The 27,548-nt window shown below is 53.1% G+C and overlaps 1 protein-coding gene and 1 long non-coding RNA gene across 12 annotated transcripts in view; one reads left to right on the top strand and one right to left on the bottom strand.

Annotated features, from left to right (window-relative positions):
- The window catches only part of LOC105495102 (single stranded DNA binding protein 3), a 180,967-nt gene that overhangs the window by 139,691 nt on the left and 13,728 nt on the right, over positions 1-27,548 (top strand). For 4 of the 10 annotated variants that reach the window (XM_011764302.3, XM_071092669.1, XM_071092667.1 and 1 more), the window contains 7 exons: positions 10,716-10,796; positions 11,680-11,739; positions 16,938-17,004; positions 17,106-17,182; positions 25,430-25,518; positions 26,519-26,567; positions 27,194-27,229. In XM_011764302.3, the coding sequence (XP_011762604.1) occupies positions 10,716-10,796; positions 11,680-11,739; positions 16,938-17,004; positions 17,106-17,182; positions 25,430-25,518; positions 26,519-26,567; positions 27,194-27,229 (459 nt within the window). The remainder of the gene's footprint in view (positions 1-10,715; positions 10,797-11,679; positions 11,740-16,937; positions 17,005-17,105; positions 17,183-25,429; positions 25,519-26,518; positions 26,568-27,193; positions 27,230-27,548) is intronic. The other 6 variants (XM_011764304.3, XM_071092677.1, XM_071092675.1 and 3 more) reach the window with 3 other exon arrangements.
- On the bottom strand, positions 18,701-27,484 carry LOC105495101 (uncharacterized). 2 transcript variants are annotated; one of them, XR_011620627.1, is made up of 3 exons: positions 27,351-27,484; positions 25,117-25,222; positions 18,701-18,836 (listed from the first exon to the last, which is right to left on the bottom strand). It is a non-coding gene; the product is annotated as an uncharacterized lncRNA (long non-coding RNA). The 2 variants fall into 2 exon arrangements; XR_011620636.1 differs by lacking the exon at positions 18,701-18,836 and adding an exon at positions 23,667-23,800.

Raw genomic sequence — 27,548 nt, forward strand, 5'->3', positions numbered from 1 at the left:
TCATTGCTTTTTGGAACTGTCTGGGGTGAAGGGGCAGGGCAGGAAGGCTGTCTGCACCCGTGTGTCAGGAGAGCTTAAAGTAGAGCAGGAATTCTCTGGGTGGATGAGGCAGTGCCTTTTTAATATGCACCTCACCTTCGCTGTGTTGTCGTGATGAACAGTGGAGCCTGAGCAGTGGCGGAGGCCGGCGGGCAGGAGTGGAATGTGTTTTTGCGGCACTATCCATTTTCAGAGCAAAAGGAAATCTTTTCTGGGGGGAGAAGATCAGTTTGGCAAGGCCACATTCACCCCATGTTCCAGAGGACTGGAGTGGGTCTGGATTCCGGGCCCATCTCTTCCTCCCCAGGTTTGTCTTTCCTGTACCAGTAGAGGTCGGGGAGAGAGAGGGGTGCTGTCTGGACTCTCCCCTGGGGCACAGGATTCCCAGCTTCTGTGCCAGCATTAAAGAAGGCTGAGAGATGGGCATGGTGGCCCATGCCTGTAGTCCCACCCACTTGGGAGACTGAGGTGGGAGTACTGCTTGAGCTCAGGAGTTAGAGGCCAGCCTGGACAACATAGCAAGACCCTGTCTCTAATTTTTTTTTTTTAATAGAGCTGGCTGTGCAGGACTGGGATGTGACTTAGGGCAGCAGGTAGGATGGAAGGAATCACTCACAGATGGGGATCTAATAGGTTTCCAACTTGAGAGAGGGCATAGAAACATCTTTGGAAAGGAACAGAATAGATATGTGATTCCCAAGATACAGATCGCATTGCCATTTCCTTGATCAAGCCCCCAGATGTTAGTATCCTTCCCCTTGGCCTGATGGTCCCATCCCCACCATCTGGTGCATAAAGTCCTCTAGAACCACACCCAAGCCTGTCTTTGGGCTGCATAAATGCCATCCTCGCGGTCCAGAATCCCCTTCCTTTTCTCTGCCAGGAGACACCTGTTCATTCTGCAAGTCCTGCCTAAATGTGACTGTTCTGTGGTCACTGCTTCCTCCTCCCCAGTGCACTGGTACCTCTGCCTCTGTTAAAGTGTTGCACCCTGGTCTCCCTGGCCAGCCTGGAGCTCTTTAGGGAAGGGCAGAATACTGCTTGTTCACGTGTCTCCAGCATTTAGCTCAGGGTAGTGGGACCTAGTGCCCGGTTAGAGTGACTGCTAGGTAGAGGTGGGCTCTGCCCATGTGTTCTGGATATTGAGCTGTGTTCTTGAAAAGAGTGCCCCGTTGTATGGATACACGTGGACATACACGGAGAATCTCCTGCAGGAAAGCCCTCCTTAAGCATTTAGTGGCTGGAGGCAAAGTCGTGTCTCTCATACCTATCTGCCCCTTCCCAACCACAGCCATTCGAGGTGGAGCCTTTTCCTGCCTGAGATGGCCCCAGAGAATCCAGTTCTTTGTGAATTCACACCACAGGAAGGGTCCAAACAGTTTGAACCTTCCAAAAGAACTCAAGGCTGGGATTCAAGCTCCCAGAATATTTGTGCTGGCAAACAAGGGAAGGGCTTCTTCCCCAGCATTGTGGCAAGAATGAAATTGGGGAGACCATCAGCAAGGAGGGTTGTGACCAGCTAGCTGGGCGTGAGCACTGGGTTTTGTGTTCTGATGACACACTGTCACTGTGTTCAGGAGCAGTGGCCAAGAGACCCAGGGCTCATTGATTGGTGAGCATGGAAGGTGTTGGTGTGGCAGCCGAATTCATGTGTGCCGATGCCTGGCCAGTGCTCATTCTGTTTGTCCTAAGTGGCATACATCTTGGCTCTGATGATTAATGCCTTAATGTCACTATAGTTCAGTTTTCCCCCTTTGTAAAATGGGGTTAACTTTTGTTTCATTTGCCTTACAAGAGAAATGTGAGGTTAAAATAAAAGTGCAGCACTGTTTTGTTTTTCCTTGAGAATTAAAGAAGACTCCAGTTTATTCCCTCTTCAGTCTTGAGGACCATCATCCAAATCAGGGGTCTGCAGACTTTTTCTGTGAAGGGACAGCTAGGAAATATTTTAGACTTTGTGGGCCATCAGGTCTTTGTAAGCAGCCATGGACAGAACACGAGTGAGGGTGGCTGTGTTCCAACAAAACTATATTTGCACTGTGTTCCAATAAAACTTTATTTACATTGTATTCTAATTGAACTTAATTTCTAAGAACAGGTAGCAGGCTAGTTTGGCTCTTGAGCTGACTGTGTAGCTCAGCCTGGTGGCTGTGCTCTTGGGGTCTTTGTGCTGCAGCCAAGACCAGCCTTCGCCCTGGTATGCAGCTTGGGGTGAGGGACCCAGCCTAGACTTTGGAAGCAGGTTGGACCTGGAACCAGTCCAGTGAGCTCACATCTCTGAGGCTCAGTCTTCCTATCTGTATCATGGCAGTCGCAGTCCAGGCGCTGGAGAAAGGCGCTGGCGAGCAGTGTGTGGAGGAGCTACGCATTAGGTTTTGGACACTGCCTATACTTTCTTTTTTTTTTTTTTTTTTTTTTTTTTTTTTTTTTTTTGAGATGGAGTCTGGCTCTGTCGCCCAGGCTGGAGTGCAGTGGCCGGATCTCAGCTCACTGCAAGCTCCGCCTCCCGGGTTTACGCCATTCTCCGGCCTCAGCCTCCCGAGTAGCTGGGACTATAGGCGCCCGCCACCACGCCCAGCTAGTTTTTTGTATTTCTTAGTAGAGACAGGGTTTCACCGTGTTAGCCAGGATGGTCTCGATCTCCTGACCTCGTGATCCGCCCGTCTCGGCCTCCCAAAGTGCTGGGATTACAGGCTTGAGCCACCGCGCCCAGCCAAGACACTGCCTATACTTTTCATTTGCCATGTTTCCTCCCTTTGTTTGGGAAACCATCACTTGCTGATTCTTTTCCTCCAGGAGGCAAGTGAGCTTCATGCCTGGTGAGCAGAGCCTTCACTGAGCAGCCCCTGTTCATGCCTCAGCAGGGCTGTCCAGGGAAGCCAGATTCCTAATGGTGCAAACCCTGCACCCTCGCTGTCTGCCCAGTGCTGCCCTGGCTCCTTGGAGAGACTGCTGGGAGGAAGGGAGGTCAGCTGGGGCCCTTACTCACATGGAAATCGATGAACCATTTGCTCACCTTTGCAAGGAATGGAACCTTGGTGGCTGTAAGGATCCCTGGTATTTATGCAGAAGTGACTATAAAGGGGAGATGCAGTACATTCCTGCTTTCTCTAATTAGTAACTTCCCCACTGTCCCAGGAAGATGGTCCACACCATTGCCAGACCTCTAAACCCAGCCCCCTCCTTGTCCTCTCCCCACAGAGGGCCATTGATTGTCATGGGCTCTTCTGCCGGCTAGCCAGGAGCCCCACCTGACTGTGAGCTCTCGGAGACCATGCAGAAGCCCGGGCAGCTGTGTGGCCCAGCTCAGCCCCCTGAGGACCCACCTACTGTGCATGTGCCAGGCCCACACTGGGTGTGCAGGCGGGCAACTTAGTCGCCTTCTGCCCTCAAGTTGGTGTCTCAGCCCCAGCTCTGGCCTGTAAACACACACACTCATACACACCCTACACGCACACACACCCTTCACACACACACACCCTTCACACACACCCCTCTTCAAGCCATGCCAAGTTCATTCCCATGGGTTGAAACGAGGAAATAAGTTTTCCTCCAAAGAGCTGCATGTAAAAGTGACTTGCTTTCCCTTCCTTCCCTTGTCTGGTGGTCAGCTTCCCTCTCCTCGGGGGCTGTGGGTGTGGCAGACCATGGTGACAGATTCCGGATGTCCGTGGCACCTGAGCACACCTTGGCCTTCTCCCCAGACTGAGCTTAACGGCATTTTCTGTAGTATTTGTGACCAAGGAGCAAATTGGATTGTCTGTCAAGTGCCTTTTGCTGTGTGTAATTATTGTAATTTTATATTCACTCAATTAAAGTGACACACCTAACAGGCAGATTACACAGGCCACCAGTACCGCAGGTCCTCTGTGTCCCGCTGCTGGTCGAGAAAACCCACTCCTTCAGCCTCTGCAGACCAGTGGCCAGTGTCCTAGGAGTCAGGAGGGACGAGGATGTGTGGAGTGTTTTATCTCTTAACAACCTAAAACCTCAAGTCCCCTTTCCCCAGCAGCCATCTGTGAAGACAAAAGGCAGATTTGGCCGGGTGGTAATGGCTTCTGTCTGGGTAGCTGTCAGCAGTTTACAGAGAACTCTCATAGCTTTCGTGACCCATGAGAGAATCATAGCCTATGCTCCCCACCTCGCTTTAGGGATGTGCTGCCCAAGACCCAGGGCGACAAGGCTAGGACTCCAGCCCCAGTACTTTTTGGGTTTTTGGGACCAGTGCCCTCGGTACAGGTCACAGCCTGTCCTCACATATGCCCCTCCCAGGCAGGCTCTGAACCCAGAGAGCCAGGACTTTAGTCTCAGCTTTGTTTCTCTGCAAGCTCATGATTTCTAGACGGGTGTAGGCAGATTTGAGGAATATGGGTGGCATTTGAGGAAGAAGCAGTGAGTTTGGGGAATATTTAACTTAACACATAGCTTATTTTCTCCTTTAAAAAATTGGTATAGGTTTATTTTGTTCTTGTTGTTGTGTTTTGTTTTGTGGGTTTTTTTTGGGTTTGTGTGTTTTTTTATTTTTTATTTTTTGAGACAGGCCTCACTGTCACCCAGGCTAGAGTGCAGTGGCATGATCACAGCTCACTGCAGCCTCCACCTCCCTGGCTCAAGGGATCCTCCTGCCTCTGTCTCCTGAGTAACTGGGACCACAGGCACACAACACCACACCTAGCTAGCTTTTGTATTTCTTTTATAGAGGCGGAGTTTTGCCGTACTGTCCAGGCTGGTCTCGAACTCCTGGGCTCAAGCAATCCTCCTGCCTCGGCCTCCCAAAATGCTGGATTACAGGTGTAAGCCACTGTGCCCAGCCTGTTTTGTTTTGTTTTTGGTTTTTGGTTTTATTTTTAAGGAGCTATCCTCCATCCAGCTCCAAGAATCTAGCTCAGAAGACCAACTTCGTCACCCTTTTGGTAGTAACTTTTCTTCCTGGTTCGTATGAGCCCCAGAGTGTTAGCTGTGCCTGCCCGGGGGCTTGTTGGGTCTTGCCCCTTGCCCATGGCAGTGTGGCCCTTGCTGCCTCAGCCCTCCTGCTCTGCTTGGGCCCTGCCCCGAGGTACCTGTGGGGTGAGCGGCCCAGCCTGGAGGGGTCCACATGGCACCCCCAGATATGGAGTGAGGAAAGGCTCCGTGTTTAGAGAGCACTTGAAGGGCTGGAGCAGGAAAGGCTTCATGAAAAAAGATACGTGGTCTTCAGCAGACCTGGCGAGGTGAGGCCAGACGTCAAGCTCTTGCTTTCCTTGTAAAGGGCAAGTGAGTCGCCACAGGAGCAGGAGGATGGGGACCAGGACTGGGGACCCTGTGTGCCTCGCACTGCCAGCTGTGCCACAGCCCTGCAGCGTTTGTGGAGTAGTCCTTGTTTCCTTTATGAGGGCAGTGAGGCTCAGAGCCGTTGGGAAACTAGACTCTCGGAATGAACCAGAGGAGCTGGGATTGGACCCCAGGCCTGCATAATGGTGGGCGCTTCCTGTCACACCACAACTCGCCTCTCCAGGACAGCTTCAGATGAAGTGCAGGGACTTAGCTGGAGCGTGCGAGAGGGCTGGGGGTCCTGCTGATGGTTCTGAAATGTTTTTCCGCGGAGTCCTTGAATCCATTTTGCAGTGGGAGTGCTCTGCTCCCCACGGTGTCAGTGTGGGTAAAGGCTTTTTCACTAACCATCAGTGTCCACACTTCATAGTTTTTGTGAAATGGCCCAGTGTTTGCCTCGATCACACCCATAACAGAGCCTCCTGGGCCCTGCCTAAGTGGCTCTCAGGAGCTGCTGGATGGAACACCACCCAGTGCTGAAATTACAGGAGAAAGAATAACAAAGCACTGCGGGAGTTAGTTGTCTCCACTCAGAGATCTTGGGACTGGCTGAGATGGAATAGCGAGTCCATTAACAGGGTCCAGGGCAGCTGGAAGGCTGGACAGGAAGTGGACATGTTTCCTGCCTCCTTTTCCTAGATTCAGGAGCGGGGATTTTCCCCCGTGTTGGGGTCTACCCCGGGGCCTGGTCCTGCTGCCATCACCCTGCAGAGGCAGTGCAGTGCAGTGGAAAGAGCTCTGACCCATCAGTGGACCCCAGTTCTCATCCCAGTTCTGGTTGGCTCATGGGGGTACCAGGCCTACATGCTGTGGCCACTCTGGGCCTCAGTTTACCAGTCTGGGAGTGACAGGGAGGTAGGCATCGCCTTCTCTTATAGCCCCTGGCAGGTTAAGCCAACACTTAAGCTTATTTCTCTCTGTGTCCTCATTTTTCTCCTTAGCCTGGCAGCTCCTCAGGGCCAGGACGAGCCTGATGTGCCTCTAGACCCCAGCATGGGGCTGGCTGGGCACATAGGAGGTCAGCACCCGGCATCTCGGTGCTCTCCCAAGTCCTTCAGCCTTGAGTTCATTCCAGTTTGCCCTTTGCTCTCTGCCCTGACAGATGACATGGAGGTGCTGCTCTCAGTCTTGTAGAATGGTGGGCTACCCAGGACCCCCTTAGACTCTAGAATCAGACATCAAGGCCTGGCTCTACCATGTAATAGCTATGCAATCCTGGAGTGCCTTTATCTTTCCAAGCCTCGGTTCCTTGGCAATAAAATGGGGCGATTGATCCCTTACTGCAAGGAGTCCAGGATTAGATGAGCTTATGTAGGTAGAAGCCACACTCCCTGTTATTGTTACTCTCATGGCCCCGTTCCACTGATGAGAAAATGGAAATGCAGTCGGGGCAGAGCCAGGATTCGAACCCAGTTCCTTCCAAACCTTATTTCTTCATCTAAAAGAGATACGAATGGGAATGTGATGTTGTGAGGAGAGCCCTGGGCTACAGTTAGCAGATGTGGCTCAGATGCCAGCTAGTTTTCTGTGGTCTTGGAGAGGTCACACCTCTGTTGTGGGCCTCTCTTTTCTCCTCCCCTGCAAATGTTGGAGGAAAGGATGATAGAATCTGTCAAAGCCACTTAACAGGTGGCCCCTGAACAGGTGCCTTTCTCCCTAAGCATCTAGTAAGGAACCACAGCCACCCTAGTCTAGCCTCCCGGGTGCCATCTGCCCTGATCCACCGCATCCCTGGAAGGTTAATTAGGCAGCATCTGCAACCGAAGGCATCCAGCGCCCATAGGGGGAGATGGTCTAAATGGAGCTGGGCCTGCTGGCCAAGCAGCCTTCCAGATGCACCCTTTTTGGGTTCCTCAAAAGCTTCCAGCGAGTGGAAGCCTCACCAGAGAGTTGTCCTGCATGGAAGAGCACATCAGTATCATCAACTTTGAGACTCCCTCTTCCTCTCACCTTCCACCACAGTCCACTCTGCCTGCCTGCTGGGTCTGTTCAGAGTTTGGGGAAGAGAGCAGCCCCTGTCCCATCAAAGGTCAGAGCCCTCAACCTAGATCCTTTTTCATTGTTGTCTTCCTCATGTGTAGCCTTTTGCCCGAGTGGGTAACAAATCCAAAAGAGCACAAAGTCTGTCTTCTCCAGACCTACTTGTGGATCTCTTGTTGAGAATGCAGGCTGGGAAGGAAGATGAGACCACTTTTTGTGGCCTAATAAAACACAGGGCAGCAGAGCCCCTGACTCCTCATAGAGATGGGCAGTTCATCTGTCATGTTCTTTGCAGAAGCAAATGCTTCCACAAACAGGGTTCTCCACCCATGAGACTGCTAGGCTATGTGGGGTTCTTCCTGTGATGCCACAGGGTCTTAGGGACACAGCCTTAGACACAGGGAACGTAGTGACGGAGCTCTGGGCTGAGTGGAGATAGCGGAGACGCAGAGGAACTCTCCGTGGATGTGGACATGGGTGGCCTGTTGGGAAATGGCAGGCATTTGGCTCTGTGCTGAGAGGTGGGCAGGCAGAGTCTGTCATTGCCTCACTGCGGGTGGGAGAGGAGCTCTGTGCCCTGGGGAGGTGGGCACTGAGCTTTAGCTTGGCTTCTGTCAAGAATGTGGTATCATTTTTCTCCCTAAGTGACTGGCTGGCCTGGGCCAAGATTCCTGGTCCTCATCATTCCAACCCCCTAGCTCCAAGTCGGAGGGAAGACTTCTAGCTGCTGTTCCTGCCCCAGATTTAACAGCTCGCTCCACACCATTCCCCATGAGCCAGAGAGGTTGTGGATCTGGGCTGGGGCCTCCCTGACCAGCCTGGCTTCATCCTTACTGCTTATCAGCTTTTTTCTTGAGGCAGCTGCGCCAAGAGCAAGCTTGTGCCCCCTCAGCTTATCCAGGGGCTGGTCACCAGAGTCCCCCAGGGGCGCTTCTGAGGGAGGCGCAGGGGAGGCACACACGCCAGCCTTGCTCTCTGGGTCTCAGCAGACCCAGGTTGGAGCACTGGTCCTTTGTAAAGGCTGCTGTAGATTGAGGCCCCACAGTGTGTGCCACATGCTCTTAGGTGTTTCACATCTGTTTTCTCTAATGGGTCAGTGAGTCAGCCACCTGCCCTCCCTGACCACTGGGCACACAGGTGTGAGGGGCTTGCCCAGAGCCCTGCTGCTCGCCCTGAGGAAGCACTCAGTTACCAGGAAGGGAAGGACGCGAGGGAGGAGGCACTCCCTTCTTGCCAAGAGCCGAGGAACTGACAGGAGGCCTTTCACCCCCTCTTGGCAACTGGACCTCACCCTTGAACCTTCCTGCTCTGTTCTTTTCATATTTCTTTTTTTTGGGGTTGGCTTCAAATTATCTTGTTTTGTTTACATTACACCCAAGTTTCATGGTACAAAAGACTTGCAGGTGCAAATATGTCCCGCCTTCATTAACTCCCCTCCCTTTTTAATTTATGTGATTTCAATTTTCCTTCCCTGTACTGTTAATTAGGGGACCCTCTAATCAGTGCCATTATCACAGTGGTATTCATGTTTAGGAAAGCCGCTAAACAAATGCTTGCAAAATTGCTAAATGGCTAATTAATGTCTGTTAATTAAGAAAATTGCTCATGGTAACAAACCATGCCGTTGCTGGCAGCCGCTAGAAAGACACACACTTGTTGAAATTAGTAGCGTGGCAGGTAGGGGAACATCTGCTCCTCGGAGCTTTCCGGAAGTGAGCAGCTCCTCGCTTGGCCAAGAAACTCCCAGGCCTGTCAGCGGCGGCGCCCTCGGGTTCCTGTACAGCCCCCTGCGATGTTCTCTGCACACCTCTTCTCTGTGGGCCCACGCCCACCGGCTTGGGCCCGCCCCTCCTCTCCAGTGGGCAGGCGGCTGGCAGCCTGGCTCTGCAGGAGAAGGCCGAGGGGGAAACCCTACCTAGGCAGCTCCTCTCTCTTTCTAATTTAGCCACACTCACCCCCTGTGCACATTTTGAGTTTTTCTAAAAACCAACTTCTAAAAAACAGCACAGTCATGGGTGGGGAAGAGCGAATGGAGGCCTGTCTCCTCATCCCTGGCATCAGCGTCCCGTGCTGGGTGGGCTGGAACGTGCTTCTGAGGCAGCCCTCTATGCTTACGGACCCATGGTAGGAAAGTCCTTTGGTGTAACCCAGTCTACACACACATGAATATCTACACACAAAACCAGGGTTCGTGAAAGACACTTGCCTTAAAGTACACAAAGCTCTCTGATTTTTTTTTATTACCTCGGATTTTTAAGAAATAATTGTTGCAGCTTGCTAAATTGCTGAGTGAGTTTCTACCCATAGTTTGTAATCCCAAGGTTGAAGTGAATTCATCTGCCCATGTCTTCTGGGGTGAGGGGGTGGGGGGTCGAGGTCAGCATAGCCCAGGGTTCAGGCGGTGGGGGTGGGGATCAGCTTGGAACTGAGGTGTGGAAAGGACAACCCACCCACTCGCCCAGCAGGCAGGGGTCCCCACCCTTCATGCACTTCCCCGTCTCCCCACCTCTGCACTGGAACTCTTGGGTTTCAGGGCTGGAGATGGGCATCGGACCCATGGGGTTTCTCATCCCGGCTCTGCCACTGACCAGTTTTGTGGCCATGGTCAAGTTCCTTCATCCCTTGAGACTCAAATTCCTCATCAGTAAAAATTGGAGTGAGAAACCCCACCTCCCAGAGCTGCTTTGAAGTGCAGGTGAATTTACGGTTTGCGAGTGTGCACTGCCCACACCATGTGGCCCTCACTCACTGTCCCCCCACTCCCTGTGTGTGACATCTGTGGTGCCCTTTGCCCCTCCTGCCTCTGTTATTTATCCATCGGTGCCCCTGGCCCTCCTGACCCCAGGAAACCTGTCACCTGGGCATCTCCCTGACACTCGATCAGTCCTGCCTCGAGTCACCTATAGCCGTGTCACTGTCCCCCAGACTGTGAGCTCCTTGAGGGCAAGGCCTTTCCCGATCCTTCCCCACCTCCCACGCAAGTGGCACCTACGTGCTTTGCACCTGGGTCCCCTGTTTCTGTGCGTCACTGTACTCCCTCTGAGCCTGTCTCAACCAACGTATTTAACATGGCAAACTCTGCTCCAAGGGTAGGCTGTGTCCAGGACTGTACTCCCGTGTGCTTTGACAGAGGTGCTTCATTTTTTGTTCTTTCAACCCTCTGTGAATGTATTTATCAGCTTCTGTCGCTCCCGCTCACCGTTTTACACCGTTGAGCCGGTGACCAAAGCAGCAGCTCCACCACCTCCCACCAACCAGAGCCCGCCCCCCGCACGCCCGCCCGCCGCCCACCCTTCGTTTTGGTTTAATTTTTGTTCTTTTAAGCTTCTTCTGCGCTTCTCCATGTGCTGTGATCTATAACCTGCCTCTACTGTCTGGCCTCACAGGGTCCTCCGGGGTCACAGCCCTCGCCGCACGCACAGCCTCCACCTCACAATCCTAGCAGCATGATGGGACCCCACAGTCAGGTAAACGCACCGTGGCGCTCCCGCCCGCCGGGGACGCGGGGCGCGGAGGAAGCAGAGAGCCCGCAGAGGAAAAACAAAAATCAAAATGTGCTCTAGCCACTGCCTGCGAGTCTTTATTGACAAATTAAATTTTTTTAGAAATTTCTTTTTTTTCTAAAGATAGTCTTCAGTCCTCGGACCTCACACCCAGCTTGGATACAAAACCAAAAGGAAAATATATATATTTCTGTGACCTTGTCAGCGGCCTTTGCGTTTTTGTTTTTTCCTCTCTCACTTTTGGTTTGGTTTTGAGTTTGGTTCACCATTTGTTTGTAACCGAAGCTGCATCCCAAGCCTTTTCTTTGTGCACTCGCGCTGCTGAGAAAGCTTTCCTGCCATTCCCCTGCATTAAGTTAGGGAGCCCGCTGTCTCCTTCCCGTTTCCATGGCGTTTCCCCCCCAGTCCTGGCTCCCATCTCCATCCCTGCTGGTGGTTTCTGTGTGTGTGTGCCTGTGTGCGTGCTCGTGTGTCCAGCTTTGTCTGCAGACCCTTAAAATGTTACATATAAGTCCTTCTTAGCCTTTTATTTGCCCTTACAGAGAGCAGAGGTTTCCTCCTCTGCCTTGCATCGATTTAACTGTTTTTCCGTGTCTTATGCAAAGTCCCAGCCGCTGCCTGTCCACCCAGAGTAGATCTCCACAAACAAATGTGGAGTCAGGAGACGCATTTGTTGTGTGGATCTATCGTTCCCTCTGCCCAAAGGAAGTTTTGCTCAAAGGGAAGAGGCTACCAGGAGAAAGATCACTAGTTATAACAAAACTGGACTTTGTGGAGTGGAGAGCATTTGTGTTTGTCACTGTGCAGTAGGGCAGGCTGTCACTGAACTAATTCCCTATAATTGCAGCCTTTTATGTCACCGCGATACGCAGGCGGCCCCAGGCCCCCGATCAGAATGGGAAACCAGGTACTGTACCTTTTCATGTTCTCTCTCCCCTCGTTCAGCCATCCTTGGCCCTAGGTGGACTTTGACACAAAATGAAAGTTGAGGGAAAGGATTGAGGGGTGGAGGGACAGGTTTAACGTGACTGGTAGCTTACTAGCTGTTCCCCAGAGAGGGCCCCACGTCCCCACTGTGCCCATGGTGCAGCAGTTCACCTGCCTCTCCAGATGGCCTTTGGACAGCCCATTCTGGAGTTCAGAAGGTGGCAGCAGATGGAGCCAAGGCGCATCTGGGATTGCAGGGTTTCGGCTATTCTAGAGAAGATGGTAATGCCCTGCCCCTCCCTTCCACCCCCTTCTTGGAAGAGGGTCTTCCTCCTTAATGAAGTTAATTGACAATGTGCATTTTTTTCCTGGAAGCTTTTGAGAATTGCCAAGGCTGGTAAATATAATCCTGCTATTAGGGGGGGAAATGGCCCGTAGGAATGCTTAGATCAGGAGCCTGGATGCAGCGGAGCAGGAGATTTGTGAGTTTTTCAGCAATGTCTGCCTGCTTCCCAGACCCAACTCAAAACAAGAAAGGATTTGTTCATGTAATTAGAAAAGGAGTCTGATTATGGGGAGGGCCTTTTGCCTGGGGTCATATGCCTTTTGCTGGCCCATTAGGGTTGGCAGTTCTAGGTGGTCTGGAGAAATCAGCCCCCATGCCACCCTCCCTGGTTCAGGGCAGGAGAGGAGTTGCAGAAGTAAATATGAATAGATGCCTCTTTTGAGGATAGACAGACTTAAACTTTCAAGAAACATCAGGGAAATTTTATGCCCCAGTTTTTTTAAACAGAATTATTTCGGTGACTTTGCAAAAGCCCTTCAAAAAAATCTGACAGCAGTGCCAGCGCATCCAGCCCCTGTTGCCTTTGGAACTGGGAGTTTAGTCACCAGCTAAATTGGCATTGTCGGAGTGTGATGCTTTTCATTCTCAGGGCTCTACAAGAAGGCTCCTGAGTGAGGTAATGCAGGCACCATGTAGAGATGATCATAACCAGGGGTCTCCAATTGTCTTTTTTTTTTTTTTTTTTTTTTTTTTAAACCGGAGTCTCACTGTCTTCCAGGCTGGAGTGCAGTGGTGCAATCTCTATTCACTGCAACCTCTGCCTCCTGGGTTCAAGCAGTTCTCCTGCCTCAGCCACCCAAGTAACTGGGATTACAGGTGTGCACCACCACACCCGGCTAATTTTTGTATTTATAATAGAGACAGGGTTTCACCATGTTGGCCAGGCTGGTCTCAAACTCCTGACTTCATCCTGCCTTGCCCTCCCACAGTGCTGGGATTACTGGCATGAGCCACCGTGCCTGGCCAGCTCTCCAATTTTAATGTTAAATTGCCTATCGGGTTCCCATCTTTTTTTTTCTTTTCTTTTTTTTTCTCCAAAAGTCCTTCATTTTCTATTTTCTCTGACATGAAGGGGACAAATTTGGACAAGAGGAATTAGAGATGCAGCTTTTTGAGCAAAAGAAGGGGTCCCTGGATACATCACAGATGAGGAAACAAAAGCTCAGAGTGGAGGAGTGACTTCCCAAAGTGAGCTGGGCTGGAGTTGATCTTGGTTCCAGCCCAGTGCTGATTGTACTCCACCCCACCCCATTCATCAGCTTTCACAGATGTAAGATTGCTGCCCCCATCTGTGTTTTTAACCCATCACCACTGGGCCTGCTTTGCCGTGGCACATAGGGGCCCCAGCAGCAGCCTTCCCACCAGCCCACCCAGGAGCTCTTCTTGGTCCAAACTGGCCTCTGCCAGGGAGAGAGGAGCTACTTCCTTATCATAATTGTGGCCCTTCTTCCGGCAATTAAAGGATATGGAGAGGGGGTGTGTATGTTTCTGCTCAGCAACTAATCATGAGCAACCACTCGAGAGCAAACTGGGGATAAATCCATCATCTGTACTTTGCATTACACACCAGTTTTCCCAACCTCCCTGCCACCCCCCAGTAGAAATCTACACTGGGGCTGGGTGTGGTGGCTCATGCCTAAAATCCTAGCACTTTGGGAGGCTCAGGCAGGTGGATCACTTGAGATCAGGAGTTCAAGATCGGCCTGGCCAACATGGTGAAACCCTGTCTCTACTAAAAATCCAAATATTAGCCAGGCATGATGGCGTGTGCCTGTAATCCCAGCTCTCTGGGAGACTGAGGCAGGAGAATCACTGGGACCTAGGAGACGGAGGCTGCGGTGAGCCAAATTTGCGCCATTGCACTGCAGCTTGGGTGACAGAGCGAGACTCCATCTCCAAAAAAAAAAAAAAAAAAAAATCTACTCTGGTTTTCCGGTTCCCTTTGACCTCAAGAAATTTTTATCCTCCAAAGAGGCATGTGCCCCTTCCACAGGTATTGTCCCTGGGGGTTTCTTGAAGAGTGCCCTCATCGGGGCTGCCAGTTAACAGAAGTCCTGTGCCACCCGAGTTAGCTCAGTTCTCTCCTGTGATGAGTGGAGGGAGCAGAGACTAGAGGACTTGCTGGGGCTCACAGGCCATTATGAATGTGCCTTCTGGGTGAGGGGAGTGAGAAGGGCCCTTAGGGGAACAAGAAGCAAAGGGTCAGTGACGTGGCCTCAGGGTCCTTGGTGATTCAGCCTGCCTCCCATCTGCCTCCCTGGCTAGAGGCTGTGCATGGAGAGTTGCTGTTTTCTCAAGTGCGGGTGGTTGGATGGGTGGTGACAGTGGAGTTCAGCTGGGTTTAGGAGGGAGTGGCTGGAATCCAGGGTTGTCAGAGAGCCCTCCCACACCCATCTCGGCGGAGCTCCCACCTGGCAGGCTGGCTGTGCTGGCGGGGCAGGTGAGACAGCACGCGGATGCAGCAGGGATTTGTCCGTTTCCTGGGCAGATGCTTCCTGTGCCTTGCCCCACACGCAGTGTTGTAGGAGAAGAGATGGCCTCTGTCCAGGAGCCCCAGAGCAACTCGCTCCCCTGTAGGCGCCAAGGGTGTGTGCACAGCTTGTAATTATGGCACCATATACAAGCCGTTGTTTTTCCTCCTTAAGTTTGAGGGCTTCAGCCCTCTCAGGGTGAGACCCCTTCCCTTGGTGATTGCACAGCTTCTTTCCCTGATAGAAGAGGCCCAGACTGTCTGTCCCTGTCTCAGGGTCACCTCAGTGAGGGACGCGACCTCCAGGCCTCCTCTGAGCCTCTGGACAGCCAAGCTGTGCCTCTGGAGTTCCGATACATAGGAGGGTTAGAGGAACCCATGGAGGAACTTTCTCCAAGAATTGGTGGTCAGCACTGGGCTACCTGGAGAGAGTGATTGCCAAGCCCCACGGCTGCACTGTCAGGGTTGGATGTGGTGGTCCTGCACTGGGTAACTCATGACCCTGACGGTCCCCCATCCACCTCCGTGTCCTGGGATCCTGCACTCCAGACAGCCTTAGAGGCGGGCCTTCCTGAGTCACCAGGACTCTATAAAAACCACAAACCCCCAGTGGGCAGACACAAACCAGCCAAGTGATTCAGAGCTGGGGAACCTGGGGCCAGGAAGCAGGGCTGGGAGACAGTGAGAGGCCGGAAAACTAAAATCCAGGGATTGGAAAGACACTGAGCCCCCACAGGCAGACGGAAACAGCAGGTGCTAATTGCCACTTTGTGGGCCAGGCGCAGAGGCTCACACCTGTAATCCCAGCATTTTGGGAGGCTGAGGCAGGAGGATTACTTGAGCCTAGAGTTTGATAGGAGTCTAGGCAACATAGTGAGACCCCATCAATACAAAACATTTAAAAATTAGCCAGGTGTGACAGCGCGTGCCTGTAGTCCCAGCTCTTGGGATGGCTGAGGCAGGAGGATTGCTTGAGCCTAGGAGTTGAGGCTGCAGTGAGCTATGATCACACTACTGCACTCCAACCTGGGCAACAGAGCAAGAGACTCTGTCTTAAAAAACAAAACAAAACAAAACAAAAACCAATTCTACTTCGTGAACGTTAAGACACTCCCTAGGCCCTCACACAATCCTCTTGCACCTTAACCACACCCACCTGCTCCCCTGTTCCATTCTGAAGCTGGAGAAATCAGTGACAGTCTGTCCCTTTGCTTTCTACCACCTCGTTTCAAAACCGGTTTGGAGTTCACCATTGAGCTCAAGGCAGAGGAGCTCCCCACTCAGCCTCCCCCACAGCAGCACAGCCTGGGCTGGGGGCCCTTGAGGACAGACCCCTGTCACAGATGCCCAGCCTTTGAGCAGCACTGGCACCTGCCAATAGGGAAAGATGACCAGCCATCACCAAAGGCTTTTCCTCTCAAAGGCAAAGGCTCGTATTTAGCCCTAAGGGATGGGGTCCTAGAAACAAAGTTCCCCCAGCAAATCCTACTCTCTTTTTCCAGTTGCAGCTGAAATAACTTCAGTCTCAAGTAAATCGCTTTTAATAGGTTTTCACAGCGGGTGGGCCAAGTGTTCACCCAGGAAACCCGTGGCCCCCACGTTTATCTTCTCATTAGCAACCACACCAGCACCGCCGATGGCCCCAGCTCCGGAGCCGGGTTCTCGTCCAGTACCCCTGCCCCTCTCCTAATGGCCACCTCTCCCACCCCAGGGCTGGGTGGCATTCCATATTGTAGAAGCTGATGGGATATAACCTGGGTGCTGCTTGGCTCTGCAACCTGTGACTGGGAGCCCTCAGGCCTGTGACCTCAGTTTCCCCATCTCAATCCTAAAATCCTCGTCATCCTCTGTTCCCCTTTAAACAGGGCTTCCCACAGTGATAGGATTTTAGGTAGTGGGTGTCTCAGTCTCCGTAATTTGGATAGAGCTAAAATGAGGTGTGTCTCTGAGAGACAAAGGCAAGATGGGATTTGGGCAGAAGGAGGGAGTGGGCACTGCTGCCTCTGAGAACAAGGTGGTCGGTGCTGCAGCCAGAGCAAGACCTAGAGAATTTGGTCTCCTGCCTCATTTCAGAGCTCTGATAGGTACCCAGACTCCCTACCCCAAGACAGCAGGATGAGGTGACAGTTTCCCTCCCACTGAGCCCCGCAAACAATGACACGGTTTTAGCTAACACCAGTTTGAGCTGACTGGTAGGCCTGGGGTGACCTTCTCCCGTTGGCAGGCAGCAGAAGTGGTCTCAGGGAGGCCATGAGTGGCCCCACGTGGTCAGGTGGGAAACTGGGTGGGACAGGTAGATGCCTCTCCCCATGTCCAGCAGCTCCGGAGCGACTGCTCAGCTTGTGTCTTGCATCTCTTTCAGCCTCCAGGAGGAGTTCCTGGGACACAGCCATTGCTGCCCAATTCCATGGATCCCACACGACAACAAGGTAGAGAGGGCGGGGTGGGCCTAGGGTGGCTGGGGATGTCAGGAGGGGCTCCTCCTCCCTCGACTCCTGCCACCCCATGGCGCGCCTCCTCTCTCACACAGGCCACCCCAACATGGGAGGATCAATGCAGAGAATGAACCCTCCCCGAGGCATGGGGCCCATGGGTCCTGGCCCACAGGTAACCACTGCCTGTCTGTCTGTCTGTCTCCCTGGCCATCTGTGTGCACCCGCCTTCTCTCCTCTTTCCACGCTGTCAGTCTCCCACATCTCTCAGTTCGCAGGGGTGAGAGGAAGGGCATGGCCACATCCCCTGCTTCTGTCCCCTTCTGTGGCAGACCGGCCTCGCGCTGCCCAGGGTAGCCCCTCGCGGATGACAGGCAGAGTTGAGGCCCCCCTCCCCCAGGGAGCTAGGAAAAAGGGGACAGCTGAGGCCTTCTAGTTGGCAGACCCTTTTGGGGTGCAGTATCCTATCATGGGATCTGAAGGGCAGGGAGCTCCTGAACCCCAGAGCTGCCTCCCCTGGGTGAGGTAGACTTGGGATGGCTTAGGGCCAGCATTGGTTGTGTCCCAGAGGCGGGGCGGATGAGTGGCCTTTCTAGCTCTGCCTGCAGCTCAGCATGCGTCTGTCCTTGGATGAATGACTTTGACCTCTGTGGGCCCCAGCAGGCCTCAGTTTCCCTACCTGTTAAATGAGGACTGTGATTTGATTCTCTGATGAGGGGGCCACACTGACAGGACCCCAGCACCCACTTCCGCCGGGATTCTTTCTGACCAGAGGGCTCCGCTGCCACAAAGGGCAGTTTAGAAGCCATTGGAAGAAAGCATTTCAGGTGCCCTCACATACCTCTTACAGTCACAACAAAGTCGTCGCCCCTTGTGGCCAGCTCCGCACCCCAGGTAGGGGTGTCCAAGAAAAGGTCTGACAGGTGTTCTGCTGTGGAACCATCTCGCTGCTTACCCTGAGCCCTCTGGGTGTTTGCATGTGGCTCTGTTTCCTGTAGTAGCCGTGGCAGAGCGTTCGCGATGTTCCACTCGCCTTGGGAATTCTCTAGCCTCTGACTAAAGGAAGCTGGAAATCTGAACAAGGCAAGGGGCTTGTTCTCAGGTGTTCTTTCCCTTCTTTTCTGTTCTGCCTGGAGTCCGCTGCACTGGTCGCTCCCTCGGTTGCATGTGGGTGTTCAGGACTTTCTGGGCCCCTGCACTGGTTTCTGGGTCCCCTGGGGGTGGAGTAGTGCACCCCCCATTCCCGCCCACATGTGCTCCCTTTTGTAGGGAGAGGCATCTGCCCCACAGAACCACAGCCCTCTGCTCCATCCCAGAATTGTATTTACAGCAAGCCCAAGCCACCGCTTTCTTCTCAGTGGTGGTTGGAACATCTGTGGTGGTGAAAGATTTTAGGGAGGTCCTTGTCTTCTGCCAGCCCCATAATCCTAAAAGGAAGCAAGCCCGCAGTAGTCGCAGCTCCAGTATTCTAGTTTTGTTCCTTCCTCAAATCCTCCAAAATTCGTGTTTCTGCTAGCTCCTTGTAAGCTGCCAGAGTGGCCCCTTCCTGCCTGGCAGACGCTTGGAGCTGACCTCTGCAGGGCTGCCTGCCTAGGGAAGGGGGTGGGGGGCAGAGTAGGAGCAGAGCTTCCCCTCTCCTGAGTCAGATGCAGCTCTCCCTCCCCACAGCCTGAGCCGCACAGCAGTCACATTTTATTGGTGTAGAAATCAGCAGTGGCCTTGGATTGTCAGATGTCACGGGGTCTGTGTGACTCAGGAGGATGGAATCTGAGGAGGGAAAATTGAATGCCACCGCCCAGCCTGTGGGTTCTGACGCTCAGCAGCTGCATCTGTAAAATGGGAATAAGAACGGTGCCTGACCTGGAGGGCTGCTGGAAGGAGCAGGGTCCAGTGTCCAGTTCCTTTTTTTTTTCTTTTAGCAGAAATCAAATTCTTTTTTTAATTTTTATTTTTAAAAAATTAAAATATTTTTTATTTTAAAGAAAATGTTTTAATTTTTAAAAATTTTTTATTTTATTTTTTTGAGGCAGGGTTTACTCTGTCACCCAGGCCTGGAGTGCAGTGGCGCCATCTCTGCTCACCACATCCTCAGTCTCCCCAGTAGCTGGTACTACAGGCTCCCACCACCATGCCTGGCTAATTTTTGTATTTTTAGTAGAGACAAGGTCTTGGTAGAGACAAGGTCTTGCCATGTTGCCCAGACTGGTCTCGAACTCCTGGGCTCTAGCGATCCCCCCACCTTGGCCTCCCCAAGTGCTGGGATTATAGGCGTGAGCCCGGCCAAGTCAAGTTCTCGATGTGATGCTGGCCACAGGGTGCTCCCCCTAAGGAAGATATTTGTGTTTTCCAACTTTAGGGACTTAAAACCAATGTTTAGGCCTCTAGTTGCTTGGGTTTGGTGATTGCTTTTAATTTCTTCTTCTTTTTTTCCTGGCAAAGTCATTAACAGTTTGTTTGGACCATCGTAACACTGAGATTCTAAAGGCTGGGAGTAGATGTCAGGCTGTTTAAGAGCAGCAGGGTGTGCTGGCAGTTCAGGACTTCCTCTGGGCATGGTGGATGTCTCATCATGTCTGCCCCTGACCCGTAGTCCAGCACACTCTGGCACACTTTAAAGAAGTAAGGGTCCCAGAGGCTGAGGCCATGCACTGAGACTCTCCTGGCCTCACCCAAGCATTGTACAAGGGGTGGAGCTCCCCTTAGACTCCAGGAGTGTCTCCAGCAGGAGAGGGAGAGGCTCACCCATCTTTGTTTACATTACACACCCTTGCCAACCTCAGGAGCTCTGGAAGCATCTCTCCTGCTCTTTATTTTACTTTATCAATGTGGAGACCCTAAAGCGCTTCACCCATGTTTCCTGTACTCCTCTGGGTAGGGTAAGTATTAAATCCAGAGCCAAACGTCCCTTGAAGCAACCCAGGGTGTCTGCACTGGCCCATCACTGGGGTCAGGAAAGCTTGGCATTGATGAAGCACTGGGCCCGGACAAGGTTGATGGTGCAGGATGGATTACAGGGTCTGTGGTCAGCTAGGGCTCATCTTGGGCCCTGCAGAGCCTGGCGGTTTTGGACTCTGAGGTGGAGAGTAGGGAGAGGGCAGACTGTCCCTGTTCCCCAGGCCCTTTCTCTCTCTCCCCTGAGGGTGATGCCCTGTGGACAGGACAGAACTTAGTTCTGGAAAGCAGTCTTGACAGCAGCTCAGCCTGGCTGGGCCTCCAGTTTGTCATCTGCAAAATGGGCAGCAAGTGGTGGCCTCATGGGGCTACTGGAGGGCGGGCGAAATAGCAGCTGTGTCCCTACACGGTATCCTGTGGATCCCTTCCCCTTCCCGCAGGCCCTGAGCGTGGGGGAGGCAGCCTGCCACAGCCCGGACTGTCAGGAAGGGCGGCCAGCCCCTTCAGCCTAGAGTAAGTGCCACTACGCACACAGTGCTGTGCTGAGACCAGGCACAAAGGTGGGAGACCATCGGCATGTCATTCGTAGCCAGGAATTAGATTGCTTTTAGCCAGCGACCACTCCAGAACTTCCTGAACAAAGAATAGGTACAGTGTGGTCAAGGGCTACTTTATTTCAAAACCAAATGGAGTGACATTGCATTGTGTGAGTCTGTGTCACATGTCAGCCTAAATGTCTCAAAGGAACCAGCAGTGCAGGCATCACCCCGTCCTTCATCCTCCGTGCTTCAGACGGATTTTACTCTGGTTTCGTAAAGTGCCAGTGCCAGAAAGGAGATAGTACTTCCACTTAGAACTCTCCTTTCCAGAAAGTTTTATGTATGTCAGTATCAGGTAGTAACCTCTCATCCTAGTGTTTCAAAAATGAATTCTAATAGGATGAAGCTAAAACTGAGGCGCCCCTGGTCGGACTTAGTAGAGAGAATGCCAGCCCCCGTCAGAAGAGCAGTGGCTCCCAGACTCCCGGGTGCCGATTCCCGGAGCCACCGACATGTTGGCGTTTCTGGTATTCAGGTTAGGGCTGAAGCCAGGACAGAGTAGAATCAGGTCACTATCCTGGTTTGTCTGCATTTGAGAGTTCAGATGAAGGAGAGAATCCACAGCCCCTGGGACGGTCTTGTGCCGCCCCCATCTCCTGGGGCTGATCCAGGGCCAATGCAAGCTCAGTGACACTGAGCAGAGGCCCCCAAAAGAGAGGAGTAGGTCATTAATCCTGGTCCTGAGCACCCCGGGCTGGTGAGGAAGGAAAAGGGCCCCTTGAGGAACTTAACTCTGGTGGCCCCTGGGGGGTGTCCTGCATGAGATGGCCAGGCCCCCACTGCCCAGAAAATGGCCTAGACAGCCTCAAGTCCACTGTGGTAGGTGAGTCCTAAAGACTAGGAGAGCTATCCCCTAAGGTAATTACAGCATTGGGTGGTCCCCCTCTCTTATCTGCCTCCTACAAGATGCTTGGCTAAGAATGCAGACTCTGGGGGCTGGCAGATCCAGGTTTAAACATAGTGGGCACCTCAAAAGCCTTTCTGAGGATGTGGCAGGAGGGAGCAGCAGTCACCACCTCCAGGCTGCAGCCCCAGCCAGCTGCTTGGTCCTTTCTCCCTGCGGACCCGGCGGAGTACAGAGCTGAGACAGTGGTCGGGGCGCCTGCACTGTTGCTGAGTGTGGATTAGGCCCTCTGCCCAGGGTCTGGGGCACCCAAGTGGGGACTAGGGTGAGGGGTTAGGGAAGACAGGCCCCTGTGAATGTGTCCAGCCCCACAGCTGCACTGGAGGCTCCTTTCCTCTGCCCAGCCGCCCCTGCCCCTGCAGAGTGGTGCCGATGGCAGAGGGGTATCTGGTTGGTAACTGACCCTTGCACGGCTTCACCGTCATCACCTCCAGCCATGTGGTGCTGCAGGCAGGCAGGAGCTGGCCAAAGAGGGAGCCCATTTCTACTGAGTCTGAACTTCTAGGCGTTCCTGCCCTATGTGAGAAAACTTCGCTGCAAACCAGATTTCAGCCTGCTACTTGCTCCTGACATCTCTGTGGCCTTGGACACGTCTCTGGCTTTCTGGGCCTCCAAGTTGTCATCTGTGAAATGATGAGGTGCAAGTGGCCCTTCAGGGTGTCTGCCTCTATAGGCGGCGGGACTGGTGGAGAAGCTCCCTCTAGGAAGCTGCCATGCCAACCCTTGGAGAGGCTGGGCGGGGCCAGGAGCGACAGGATAGTGCACTCGGAACCTCCCAGCTCAGAGCTGCGTTCTGCGTGTCAGGAGGGCTTTATGGAGTGAGCGCCTACCTGTCGTCTCCTCTCACCCCACTCCATGCTGAGACATCCCAGGCTTCCGCTCTTGCTGTGAGGTGCAGGCCTTTCTCCTGGAGGGAGAGGCGGCTGCAGTCCTGGAAAAGAACTCCATCTGGAAGACTTCTAGTCAGCTGGCCTGTACACAGAGTGGGGAGAAGGCCTGGGGAGGTGGCAAGCTGCTTGTCCTGGAGCAGCAGGTGGGGAGATGAGGCTGAGATTTGTAGAGGGGATTAGAAAAGGCCCTTTGAGACCCGAGCTTCTGCGATGCTGTGGTAGCATTAAGGGCTTTGGTGTTTGTTCTGCTGCTGACATCCCAAATCAGTGCACACCTCCTGGGGCTTACGGGGCACTTCAGAACCATTGTTTCATTTGATCCACTGGAGACCTGCAAGGTTGGAAACACATGGGGCTCTTTGTCCCCATTTTGTAGACAAGGCAGCAGAGCAGAGGGGATTGTGGCTCTAAAGCCAGAGCCATGCTGCAGGGCTTTGCCCCAGCTCAGCCACTCACAGCTGCACGGTGGGGTCATCATTCTTCCTCTCTACCTCAGTTTTCTGGTCTCTGAAGTGGGTGGAGGAAAGGGGTCATTGTGACAATTAATTGTAGGCAGTGCACACACAGTCTGTGGTACATCTGGGCATGGAGTCAGCACTGTTGTCATTTGGTAATCTGCCCATCGTCACCAACAGGCAGCCAAACCAAGGCCAGCCTTCCTGTGTTCTGACCTCCGGTCTCGAGTTCTGCTCTTTACCCCGTGGTAGAGTGGGCTTGGCCCCAGCACATTCCCCCAAGGCTGCCACTGTTTGCTTGAAGCCGGTGCCCTGAGCAGTTGCAGGGTGAGGCAGGCCCTGCCCTCTCTGGCTCTGGGTCTGGCTCTTTGTCAGCCAGCCTAGTATTGCTCCTGTGATCCTCTGCATCTTGTCTAGACATTCTTCTAGACTCCAAGCCCCTCAGTGGCTGAGCAAGTGGAGCAGGTGGCCCCAGGATGGTGAGATTTGGGAGATGATCCCTGGATGCAGAACCCACCATCAGCCCGATACTGGCTTTGTGTGTGTCAGCTCCAGGTCTCCGTCTTCCCATTCTGTCCCCCTTCCCACCCGCCTCCCACCAGTTGCTTGGCTAAGCAGGCAGAATCTGGGGACCGGCAGATCTGGGTTTAAATCCTAGCTGTGCATTTGCTCACTGCAACTTGAGGCAAAACTTTCTCCCTCAGACCTTCAGTCTCCTCTTCTGTAAAGTGGGAACAATACCAGCCTCCTGGAGTTTTCATACAGATCAAACGAGAGACTACAGAAAGTATGTCATGCACTCCGTAAAGGGCAGTGAATGCTGGCTGTTCCTTTGCCATCAAAATTCCAGCAGCCTACTTCAAGTTCTCCTACAAGGGCAGAGCTTAAGCTGCAGCCAGGCTCCCTTTGGTCTCCATGCATTCCCTTCTTCAGTCCTTCATTGATTGCTTCAGTGTCGGCGTAGTGAGCACCAGTCTGTGCCACTGGGTGCATGGGGCGGGGGGCTATGATCATCAAGGCACAGCCCCACCTTCAGAAGGCACTTGGAGTCCACTAGGAGAGATGGGAGATGGACAGACACGTGGCCATGATCAGAACCCAGTGTGGCATGGTGGCAGGGGAGGGAGGTTAGAAGGCATTGTGGGAGTAACGGATGGAGTAGTCAGCCCCAAGGGGTGGAGTGTCAGGAGGGCTTCCTAGAGGAGCTGCTGTTGGAGCGAGTATTGGAGGACAAGTAGGAGCCTGCCATGAGGGGAGCAGGGAAGCGAGGCATGTATGACTGTAGGGAAAATGACACTTGGAGAGAGGGTCACAGGCAACACTGGCCTGGTTATATAGCAAGAGATGCACGCGGTAAGAGGCCTGGTGCCTGTGACCCACCCCGCTGTGCCTCAGTAGGCCATCCTGAGCTGAATCTGGACTGCTGGGACTTCGCGCGTTCTGTGTAGACTTCTCTCTCAAACATTGGCTGGGCACAGTGGCTCACACCTGTAATCCCAAAACTTTGTGGGGCTGAAGCGGGAGGATCACTTGAGCCCTGGAGTTCGAGACCAGCCTGGGCAATAAAGTGAGACCCCACCTCTACAAAAAAATTTAAAAATTAGCTGGGCAGGCCAGGCATGGTGGCTCACGCCTGTAATCCCAGCACTTTGGGAGACCGAGGTAGGTGGATCCTGAGGTAAGGAGTTCGAGACCAGCCTGGCCAACATGGTGAAACCCGTCTCTACTAAAAATACAAAAATTAACCTGGCAAGGTCGTGAGTGCCTGTAATCCCAGCTACTTGGGAGGCCAAGTAATGAGAATCGCTTGAACCTGGGAGGTGGAGGTTGCAGTGAGCTGAGATTGTGCCATTGCACTCCTGCCTGGGCAACAAGAGCGAGACTTCATCTCAAAAAAAAAAAAAAATCAAAAATTAGCTGGGCATGGTGGTGCATGACTGTAGTCCCAACTACGTGAGAGGCTCAGGTGGGAGGATTGCTTCAGCCCAGGAGGTCAAGGCTGCAGTGACCTCTGATTGCACTGCTGCACTCTAGCCTAGGCAACAGAGCGAGATGCTATCTCAAAAAACAAAAAAACCACACACACGTAATGATGATCCGTCTGAGTGCAGAAATGGGGTTTTCTCCAGCTTCCCAGCATCATGTCTGTGGAGGGCCTCTGATGCTGACACATGGGTGGGGTAGGACTATGACCCAGACCTGGGGCAGGTTGGGGTGTCTGTATGTGCTGGGCCTGGGCCTGCACCAGCCCCGGACAGGCTTCTCAGGAGTGTCTGCTCACATCCACATTGACACCCACCCCTCGCCTCTCTGTCTCCTCACCCCAGAGCCTCTTAGTGGGTTCCAAGACCAAGTCCATCCCCTCTTACCTGCCTGAGCCCATGGGGAAGGTACAGGATGACATCGTGGGAGCCCAGAGACGGCAGCAGCTTGCTGGATACCCACATGTTTTTGAAAACTTCATCTTGAAAGCTCCTGAAAATGCATTGAATGTTGTGACTGTCCCTCTGTGCTGGCTTGTCATTGTGGTCCCTGTGACTTGGTTCCCACCCACCCCATCGTTTTTGAAAGAATGTATTATTTTTTCTCATCGATCTTTTCACAGACTAACCCTCTCACTATGTTTTGTCTGTTTGTTTCTCCTCCCTCCTCCTCTCTCTGGTTCCCTTCTCCTTCTCATAGACTGACCCTTGGTTATCGTTGCAGAATTATGGCAGCGGCATGAGACCACCACCCAACTCCCTCGGCCCCGCCATGCCCGGGATTAACATGTAAGGCAAAAACGACCCGGCCAGTGACTCGGCCTATGTCTCCCCCCCTCTCTGCTGGCACCCTGGGAGACTCATGATAAGGGGTCATTGCTGGCACCTCTCTGGATCTCAGTCTCCTCCTCGGTAATATGAGGATATTGATGATCCTGGTGATGAGAGCTCAGCCTCATAGAGTGCCTCTGTGTGCCGGGCACAGTTCAGGCATGCTTCGTGCATCAGCTCGCCTCATCTTCATGATTACCCTATGCCGTGATTACTTTTATTTTTTTTTGAGACTGAGTCTCACTCTATTGCCGAGGCTGGAGTACAGTGGCACAGTCTTGGCCCACTGCAATCTCCCCTCCCGGGTTCAAGCGATTCTCCTGCCTCAGCCTCGTGAGGAGCTGGTAGTACAGGCTCCCATCAACATGCCTGGCCAATTTTTGTATTTTTAGTTGAGACGGGGTTTCACCATGTTGACCAGGGTGGTCTCGAACTCCTGACCTCAAATGGTCTGCCCGCCTCGGCCTCCCAAAGTGCTAGGTGTGAGCCACCGCGCCCGGCCTGATGCGGTCATTATTATACCCCCCTTACAGATGAGGTCACCAAGGCACAGAAAGGTGAAGTAACTTGCGCAGGCTCACGTACCTTTCAGTGGCAGGGTCAAGAGTTGAACCCCTGGACAGTTCAGCCACTGTTCTCTAGTGCATTTGTGATCTTTAACCCCGTTGTGAGAATGTGGATTCCCTTCCTAGGAAAATGCACGTGGAGAGGGAATTTTACATATTTTATATCTAATTTTATATATTTTGTAAAGTTTACCTGTAATTTAAAGCAATTCATAGATTTCCATCCATGAAGTTACCCATTACTGCCCCGAGCCAGAAGGCTGTAAACCCCAGGGCTGTAGGAAGGACTTCCTGTTGGTTATTTCAGCCCTTTCCTTCTGCCCCTGCTGCCTCCACCCCTTGGAGTTTACAGCACCTTTTTCATTGTTCACATCTCTTTCTCCCTCTCCCAGGGGCCCGGGAGCTGGCAGACCCTGGCCCAATCCTAACAGTGCTAACTCAGTGAGTACCTAGGTCAGGTGGGGTGGCGTTTGTCAGGGGAGGGGTCCTGGGTGCAGGGGAGCTACTGTCCCTAGGTGTAGGTGTCACGGGGAAGGGGAGATGCAGCGGGACTCTCCTGATGCTTCTAGGGAGAAGGTCGTGTGGGGATGGAGGCCTGGCAGTAATGTGCAGGGGTCAGCAAGGGCTCCACCCCTTCGCTGAAGGAGTAAGCTAAGAACCTGGGCTCAGAGAGTACTGTTCAGAGTGGAGGCCCCTACCTCCTCCCCAGCAGGGCTGGAAGGTGCGGGTAAGGGGCTCAGCACAGGCAGTGGAGTGAAGGCCAGAGGAATGTGGGGTAAAGCTGTTTACTGTCCTCTCAAACCGGAGGGCCTCCTATGTCTTCCCTGTGTCTGTGGCTCCCTCCCAGGACTGGGGAGTAAGAGACCAGGGTCTCAGGGTCAGTTCGATATAGCAGAGAGAACTGGGCTTCAGCCATGTCCCAGCCCTCCCAGGGGAACCAAGCAGGTGGCCAGCTCACTGGGTGGCGATGTCTTTCCTGTGAAGAGTGGGTCGTGTCCTCAGGGAGGTGTGGCACCTGAGGGCACTCAGTGACTCTGACGCGGGGCTCCCTGACATCTTGTTTTTAGATTCCATACTCCTCCTCATCACCTGGTACCTATGTGGTAAGTGTGTGGGTTTGGGGCCTTGTGTTGTCTAGCCACGTGGGACTGAGTGTGCAAGAGAACTGCTCTGGGGTCCCCGTTTCTTTCCCTTTCACACACTCTTCTGAGCAGAGGTTCTAACCTGCTAGAACTTGCTGTCAATATTCAGTCATCTGTACGGACCCGAGGTGGCCCAGAAATCCCCAAACCAGACCTGGGGGTGGAATTGCCTTCTGGGGAGCTGACCAGTGGGCCCCCCGGCATCCACTGCTGGCCTCTCCAGGGGGCATGCCTGTGAGCACATAATGCAGTTACACACACCCACAGGGGCCTCTTGGTC

Source organism: Macaca nemestrina, chromosome 1 (assembly GCF_043159975.1).
Source record: "Macaca nemestrina isolate mMacNem1 chromosome 1, mMacNem.hap1, whole genome shotgun sequence".
Taxonomy (NCBI): domain Eukaryota; kingdom Metazoa; phylum Chordata; class Mammalia; order Primates; family Cercopithecidae; genus Macaca; species Macaca nemestrina.